Source organism: Mustela lutreola, chromosome 2 (assembly GCF_030435805.1).
Source record: "Mustela lutreola isolate mMusLut2 chromosome 2, mMusLut2.pri, whole genome shotgun sequence".
NCBI lineage: Eukaryota > Metazoa > Chordata > Mammalia > Carnivora > Mustelidae > Mustela > Mustela lutreola.
The window spans coordinates 180,149,590-180,158,247 of NC_081291.1; the positions used below are offsets into that span (position 1 = coordinate 180,149,590).

Below are 8,658 nucleotides of genomic sequence, written 5' to 3' on the forward strand. Positions count from 1 at the left end.
GAGTCAAAGACAAGGAAGAAACTTCTATTACTGTTGGAGTCTGACTGATGTACAGTATAAAATACTATCTATCCTCTCACCATTTTGGACAAAGGCAGTATGTAGTGAAAAGTACTCAGGTGTGTGAAGAAAAAGACTGAAACACGGTGCCTGCAATGGGGAAAAAAAATTGGGAGAAGGAAATACAAGAAATCTATAATGCCTTTTGAGCTAGTTTATACTGGCAATGATGAGAGAAGAAAGAAAAGGATTTCTACTCTAATATTTTTTCTTAAATATTTTATTTTTTTTTAATATTTTATTTATTTATTTGACAGGCAGAGATCACAAGTAGGCAGAGAGGCAGGCAGAGAGAGAGGAGGAAGCAGGGTCCCTGCCAAGCAGAGAGCCTGATGCGGGGCTCTATCCAGGGATCCTGGGATCATGACCCAAGCCGAAGGCAGAGGCTTTAACCCACTGAGCCACCCATGCGCCCCTCTAATATTTTTCTTAACATTTAATTTTGTAACAGAAAAGTAATGCAAATCTATATAGAAAAGTTTGAAAGGATAAAAAAGTTAAAAAATAAACACTAAGTTGGTCTTATACCTTAGATATATATTTTTCCTCTTAAGAAGATCCATATAAAACCACTTTATTCATGGTACTTCTGGTTTGAAGAAGAGATTCTTAAAGAACACTATAATATTTACACATGAAAAAGTTTTTAGATATGGTCTCATACCAAACCCAGAGCAAACAATACTTATATGATCAATACATATAAAAGATTTTATCTTTCTACTTTGAATACTAATCATAGTGAATAATGATACAATGATTTATTCTATTTGTAAATATACGATAAATCTACATTATAGGTTGTTTTTGTACTTATAGTTAATTAGGAAGGCATGTGATTACAATCTCCTGCACCTTTACAACTATGAATAGTTTATCCATAAAAATTTAATCTAGGTGAAAGTTCTTTTAGAAAAATACTTTTTAAATCATCCAGTTTCTCCCATTTAACAAAATTTTCAATATTTTCAGTAAAGTTGACTCAAACTTTCTGAAAAATTTTCGATTCATCCCTTTCCATAAATATAAGAACAGTATTTAGCTTTACAGTTCGTGAACTGTACTTATGGAAGTTCAACTAATTTAAGGCTATAAATTTCATTAAGCAGATATTTTTCTGCTCAAGTATGCTCACCTGTATTTAAAAACAAATCAGTAGATTTTACATTCAATTTAAGGAATTCAATGAAACTAACAAATCAGACTATTGTTTTGCTTGTTTACTTAATTTGTCCTGAGTTCTCTGGGAAAAAAAAACAAAAGATCAACTCACACAATGCTGGTAGTAAAATGAGTTCACTAGACCCTTGCATGCAAGCCATATTTTGCTTGAACAAATTATTTCAATATCTGATTATTTTTGGAAACATGACCTGAAGAAATAACTGAACTCTTTTTGGCTATACAGTACTATTTGCTAAAGCAGAGTAATCTTTGAATAAATGGATCCCTAGTGGCTATTAACCACTGTAATTGATAAACTTGGTTACTTACACATGAAACAAGATAATGCTTTATATTTACCTAAATTTCCAGAACAGAAATAAAAGCTTATGTAGAGAGAAAGTAGAATCTGTTATTTTTAAATAAAAATTGGCAACACCTAATAAATACTGTGGTTTTAAATAGAGGGAAAAGTAATGGAATAAGAGAAATTTGAACACAAATCATGTTTTCACTAACTTGATCAGATGAAGTGATCTAGGAAGCAACTCTACTTTCTGATCGATTCAAGGAGGTTTAGGTAATAGGAAGAGAGAGTCAAATTGATTTATTTTGTCTTTATAGTGCAGAGCTTCAGAGCCAGTTAAAGGGCAAGAGATGCTTCCCATAGTTAACTTACTCTCAGTACCTTGTTAAGCACCATGTTAAAAATTAGGTAGTTCACTTTTTTGTCATTTTCATTTTACCTTGCCTAAGTATGGAAAAATAGGAGAGGGGTGAAGGTGAATCTATTCATTTCAACCATGATAGATTTTCATATAATTTGGTAAAAACAGATAAGTAACATTAAAAAACTTACTTTGTGAATATCCTTAATAAGAAAACAAGTTATATAAAAATGAAATTTTGCCCTCTAACAAATTTAAAAAATAAAACAAATTCCATTAACTCTTAGAAAAAGTTACTAGGAAAACAAATGCTATCTCCTTAAAATTAAGAAATAATCATATTACTAATATTTACTAACATGTGTATAACAAATCTAATTTACATTTTATATTATTTTTTATTGTATACACACTGTAATGGCCTGTTTTCAATGTTTAAAAACTGATATTTTTAATTCATGTTATTTATGAAACTGCAAGTTAAAAAAATTTCCAGAATGTTAATAATAATGTTCTAAAGTTTGACATTTTTAAACATTTATATGATGATTTCAGTATTCAAAAGTTATTTCAAAATAACACAAGGCGTAATTTCTAATCACTGAGTTTAGACTGTATAAAGCATTTTATAAGCTATCATTTGTGTATGATAAAAATGCCTGAGCATAGTTTCTCTATAATTTTGTATTGAAGAATTCCTAAATTTTACCCAGCTTAGACTTTAGGTAAAATATTAGTCAACTATAATCTTATGCATAGCCTGTGTTTCTATTGTAACAGTGAAAATTCAGAGCTTTAGTAGTTTACCTTTAATGATCCTACTTAATGGATGGGTAAACTGAGTATTATTCATTTACAGACACTGTTTAAGCAAATTGATGAAAACACATAAATTATATACATGGTAAATATTTTAGGTAAGATGTCTTTAAAAACTATGGGAAAGTCATGACAATAAACAAATAAAAATTATTGCAAAAGGATAACAAATAACTCCTCCATGCCCTTAAATTTAATATGAATGTGAAAGGTTATACTTTAACACTTGATGCATTTTGGTAGAATGGCACTTTAGTTGTTCGGAGATTCTTATATGTGTTTTATTTATGTTAGTTTCCTCAGGGCCTACAATGGTAACTAGTACATCACAGACACTTAATGAGAAACTAAATGCTGATTTAGGGAAATTATTGCATTGAAATAACTGTTAAAGATTTCTGGTAAATGACTCTTTTTTTAGTGAGGCTACTAAAGAGAGGTATATTAACATACTAAATACTAGCATATAGTACAATATAAATGTCTGATTTCTGATTATTAAAAATTGTTTTTCTCTCCCTACAAAAAAAGTTCAAGTAAATAATTTTATGTTATTGTTTACAATGTTCTATTTTCACAGAGATATATTAAGTAACTACCCCTTCAATATGTAAAGCCAATGGAAACAAATGAGGAATGTGTGTGTGGAGATATACACCACCACAGACAAGTATGGCACTATAGGTGGCACTTATTTTCTTTATCTTCAAAGGCATGACAGTTATGTATGATTTCCAAATTTACATATGCATTTGTGATTGCAATCTAGCAGGTAAAAATAAAAAAAGAAAGAAAGAAAGAAAGAATGAATGAATGAATTAGGAAAATATGTCAAAGGTACCAGCCATATAAATAAGAATGATACTTATCCTGCATGATTATCTTTCCAAGTAAAATAAAATAGTCTTATGTTGACAACAAAAAAGGCTGTGTTGTTTTACTTGCCTTCTCATTCAACCTTCCCATCCTCACAAAGCAAGTGCACACTTTCATGTCATCTGACCTCCATTTTTATATCTGTAAGTTATTTCGAGACCTTACATGTTAATTGGTAACTAGAACTTGTTTTATATTTGAGATCTTTAGAAAAGTGTGACATAACAGGTGACATATTGATGGTCATCACAGTGCCAACGAAAGCATCCAGCCAGGTACATGCTGGAAAACTTTTATGGTGGTTCGCAGCTTGCTTCAAGGGATTTAGATTATGCAGGTGATATTTTTATAGATCCTTAAATATTCATTGCAGAAATCCACTGAGATATTTCTCATAAAGACTGTTGAACAGAAGAAAAGAAAATCTTCAAAATTCCCAGTGTTTTCTACTTGGTAAACCTGACTTCCACTTTTCACAGACTATTCAGTTTCACTTTAAACTTTACCTACTGAAACAAAGTCTTCTTGCTAAAAAATCTGCCCGTGACTCGACTTTATGAATAGGAGAGTCACAACTTGGAAATTCACACTTAATGTTTGTCTCCCCGCGCCCCACCCCCACCCCCACCCCTGCCATCTCAAGGAAGAAACCACAAAAAGAAATCTGGGCATCTGGTCCAGGAATGATTTCGAACAAGTCTACATTCGGTCTGGATGGGGTAAGGGGGCTGCGGCAGGGCGAGGGCAGGATAGCTACCACACGCAGAAGGCTGGTCTCCGGTCCTAGAGTACAGCGGGAGCTATCTGCTTTCATGAAGACAAGTGAGAAGCTACATGTTACCGTGCTGCGAGCAACCGCGAAGGGCCGTAAGTCCCTTAAACCTGTGCCACAGAGCCTGACCTCCTGTGGAGACAGCACTGCCGGGAGAGGTCCCGCGGCCGCCCGCGGTGGGACCCAACTGCTGCTGGTGCCCACACATCCGTTTAAAGACATTAGGGAGCAAAAGGGACAGCAACTCCTGAGGTCGCCGGTCCTCGCGCTCTGGTGAGCGGACAACCTTTGACCTCTCCTGTGGCGAGCCCAGAGAAGCCTACCCGGGGACGAAGTTACCTGCAGGAGGCTACCAATGCACCGGTCCACAAAGCACCCGCCTCCTCCTGCCCCCTCCCCCTTCTTCTCCCAATCCCTTACCTTGGTTGTTGGAGACGTGACTGCAGTCGCCTGGCCAAGCTGTCAGCAGCGGCAAGAAGAACCCAAATTGCAAAAGAAATTCCCGGACTTCACAGCCCCCCATGACTCTCCCCAGCTCTCTTCTTCTCCCACTTAAAGAGAAGTGACAGCAGCGAGGCCAGGTGTTTTGCGTAGGGTAGGGGTCCGGGTCCACGTCTTCTTCCTCTTCCTCTTCCTCCTCCACCCGGCCCGCAGGAGGTGTCCCGGGGCGCCCCCCGCGCGAGGCCCCGGGGGCAGGGCACGAAGGTCCAGGCTGCCCAGGTGCAGGCGCAGCTGCTTCGGAGGAGGACGCTGCCTGCGGCGCCAGGGAGCTCCTGGCGGCTGTAAGCGAGCGGAATTGCATCCACCACCGTGTCCCGCTCGCGCGAGGACTATTCACTTGGGCCCGGGAGAGCGCGCGCGCAGGAGCGAGCTCGGGCTGTGGTTTGGGGGAGGGGAGGGAGGTGGCGGGGGAGGGGAGGGAGGTGGCGGGGGAGGGCGACTCACGGGGGGAATCAGGGGAGGGACGGCCAGGTGCGGCGAGCAGTTCAGGCGGCCCGAGCGCCTCTCCGGACTGACGTGGGCACTTGCGGACCCCAAAGACGGAGAGACAGAGCAAGCGGCACGGGGATCGCGGGCACTCCTCGGGCCGGTGTGGCCAGAGCCAGAGCCCAGCAACCCAGGTGGCTCCGCGGGGCCGCGAGTAGTCCAAGCGAGCTACGCACGGGCTGCGCCCCCAGCACCTCGCCTAGGTGGCGACGGCAGCGCTTGAACAGCGGACACCTCCAACTCCGCCGCGTGCGCGAAGAGCCTCGGCCTTGGCAGCCGCTTTCTAAGCATCTCTGAGGCCGGACTTAGTCCCCCAAGCACTTTGCTTCCCATTTCCCGGCAGCAGCGCCGGGCGCTTTAGGACTAGTCAGCCCCTGACACCGCTTCCCCCTGACTTCATATTTCCGCCGCTGGAGGGGGTAAGTGCTGTGGGCCAGTGCTCCTGCTCTGGAGCGAGCCTGGTGGCGGCCGCCAGCCTAACCCCTGCTCAGCTCGGATCGCCCGAACTTGCCCACTATGGCGAGCGCCTCAACTTTGTGGCCGCCTCCGCGGCTTCGAGTCCTAGTAAACCAAAAAGAGAGAGCAAGCCGCTGAGGAGAGTCACATCAGGCTGGATACCGGCGGGTGCCAGGCGCCGCGGCTCACTGAGGTCTTCGCGTCGCGTGTGGAGGTGACTTCGCGGTGGAGGTCACGAGCACTGTCGCAGTCATGGGTGCCGTGATTCCCGGGGCCCGGAGCGCCCCTGGGGTGCCCCCGGCGTGGCGGGGTAGGACCGTCCCTGGGGTGCCCCCGGCGTGGCGGGGTAGGACCGTGCGCCCCGTACAGCCCGAAGGCTGAGAGGCGCGCGGCAACATCCGCGGCGTCGCCGAGTGCGCGGCGAGCGGACGGCTCTCTCCACGCAAGCCGCCCCCTCGCGGCACCTACTCCCTCCCAGCGCTCGGGTTGGTGGGAAGCAGCCGACTCACTGGCTACTTGCTGGGATCACGCGGCTCTCAGCGCAGGGCCGGGGCAGCACGCAGTGCTAGCAGAGAGAGGTCCCGTGGCCGTAGCCCTCACGCCCTCGCCCCGCGGCCGAGGCGGACGCAGAGGGCAGGGCCGAAACCGCCAGCTCTCGAGCTCCGCCAAACCTTGCGCTCGGCCTTCCTGGCAGCCGGGGCTCAGATGCTGCCAGTTCGGCGCTAGAGGGGGTTAGTCGACAACAAAAATGCCTCCACGGTTCGCAGGTAGAGGCGATTCCTCACGCAAGGAAGGAAAAAGGAAGGAGGAATGCTCTCAGACTAAACTTAATGCGGTTTGGTTTGTTTTGTATTGTTTTGTTTTGTTTTGTTTTTAGGGCGGCGCCGAGCAACCCATATCGTAGTGAGGGGTTCTGTAATAGTTCCGTAGTAGTTTATTCGCTGTTATAGTTATTAGCGTCATCATTTTCTTTCAGTCACAGTCTAGTGAGATTGAAAAGCCCCCCTCAAAACTCAGGATATTTTGAAGACATATTTATGGCAATAGAGAAAGCTGAACCGAGAAGAGAAAAGAGCGGTATTATAAAGGGTAGAATGATACATTAAAGTGGGCAGAGGGCTATGGCCGTGGCAAGTGTCGGGGAAATGGTAGATCAAGGAGCAAAGGGTCAGCGTTCCACTCTTACAGAATTCTGGAAGAGAAAGGAGCCTCCCCTTGGATGTGTTTGCTGTCGTGTTTGTGTCATATATGGTAGATGAAGTTCCGTTATTGGCTTCAATTCAACTGGAAGCGGAGAGACGAGGGCCCCGAGAAAGAGGTCGTACGTCTAATTCAGCGGCATGGAAAGAAATGTGAAATGCAAGCGGTTTGGGGAATGTAAGGAAGGTTTCTGATTGGTGACTGTACTTTCACTCTCCTTAGAAATTCAAACACTGCCTCTCTTTAAAGGTGTCCACGCCAATTTAAATATATGCAAATCGCTTATGAAAAGACAACCAAGTATGGAGTTTATCTATTCATAGTTAAAGGAGTAAAATTTGATTTTACTACTGATTTTACCACCCTTTCTGATGTTGACTGACCATATGGGTATTTGTAGACTCAGCTTATAATTAGCAAACTGTAAAATTAAAAGACTGCTTTATACTGTAAGTTGTTAAATCTAAATAAATGTTCTTAGAAGTGTTAAGGATTCATTATACTGATGACCAATCAATATTTTTTTCAACAATTTTTTACTTACTGTCAAAGAATGTATTTCCATGACCTTTCTAAAGTTAGATTTCAGTTTTTAAACTGGATTTCTATATTTACCCCGACCTACAGTTCACTTATACAACTTTTGTTTGTTTAAATAAGTCATAGTGAAGCGTGACATAATATATTACTTACCTGGTCAAGTAATTGATAGTCATATTCTGTTTTTGGTTTTTAAGAAAAAAAATTACAAGATTTTCATCAATATTAAAATAAAAATACACTTTCTATATTCAGATGTTGTCAATTGTGTTTCTAGAAGAGAATGACCTTTTAAGTAAAAACTCATCTTGCCTGCCTCTCCGACTACTTGTGATTTCTCTCTGTCAAATAAATAAATAAAATCTTAAAAAAAAAAAACCTCATCTTAAAGAACATGAATGAAAATATAATTATCATGACCTTTGACTATATTGAGATTCCAAAAGAATAGCTGTAACTATTTGACCACTGTTATACATTGTATGTACATATAAATATACATATTTATATATACACATACACACGTGTATAGGTATTCATTCTCAAATATTTGTTGAGCTCTTTTATGTGCTCAGTTCTCTTCACTTAGAGACAAATTGAAAATATAAGTAAAAGTAATTTTTTAAAAGCTAACTTTTTATTTAAAATATAGTCATGGTTATCTTATGTGAGGTAGAAGCAATTTCACTTAACAGAAATGTACTTGCTTTTTGATTTTCTAGCAGTGTTGATATATTTGCTGACATGTGACAGTTTCAAAATTATAAGCCACTCAGTGAACCAGATGCAATATTCATGTAGATTTATCTGCACTTGTCTGTTTGAATCATACCCATATTCAGAAAAGCATTCATGTCTCATTCTTCAGTACTATATTCAGAATTCTTTTGTATTCTTTCAGACTGCTGTTCTTCATGATATATGGTACATACACCGGGTCTGGATTTGGGTAAGATGATTAAATTTTCATTAAATAAGGAATATATGAGGTAAAAGGGATTAAGAGGTACAAACTTCCACTTATAAAATAAATAAATCACAGGGATGAAAACTACAGTATAGGGAATATAATCAATAATATTGTAATAACTTTGTATAGTGATGGATGGTAACTAC

At 41.0% G+C, this 8,658-nt stretch overlaps 1 protein-coding gene across 4 annotated transcripts in view; it reads right to left on the bottom strand.

Annotated features, from left to right (window-relative positions):
* The window catches only part of EPHA6 (EPH receptor A6), an 878,132-nt gene extending 872,863 nt beyond the window's left edge, over positions 1-5,269 (bottom strand). For 3 of the 4 annotated variants that reach the window (XM_059164403.1, XM_059164402.1, XM_059164405.1), the window contains exon 1: positions 4,780-5,269. In XM_059164403.1, the coding sequence (XP_059020386.1) occupies positions 4,780-5,161 (382 nt within the window). In that variant the 5' untranslated portion in view covers positions 5,162-5,269. The remainder of the gene's footprint in view (positions 1-4,779) is intronic. The other variant, XM_059164404.1, reaches the window with a different exon arrangement.
* Between the last annotated feature and the right edge of the window lie 3,389 nt (positions 5,270-8,658).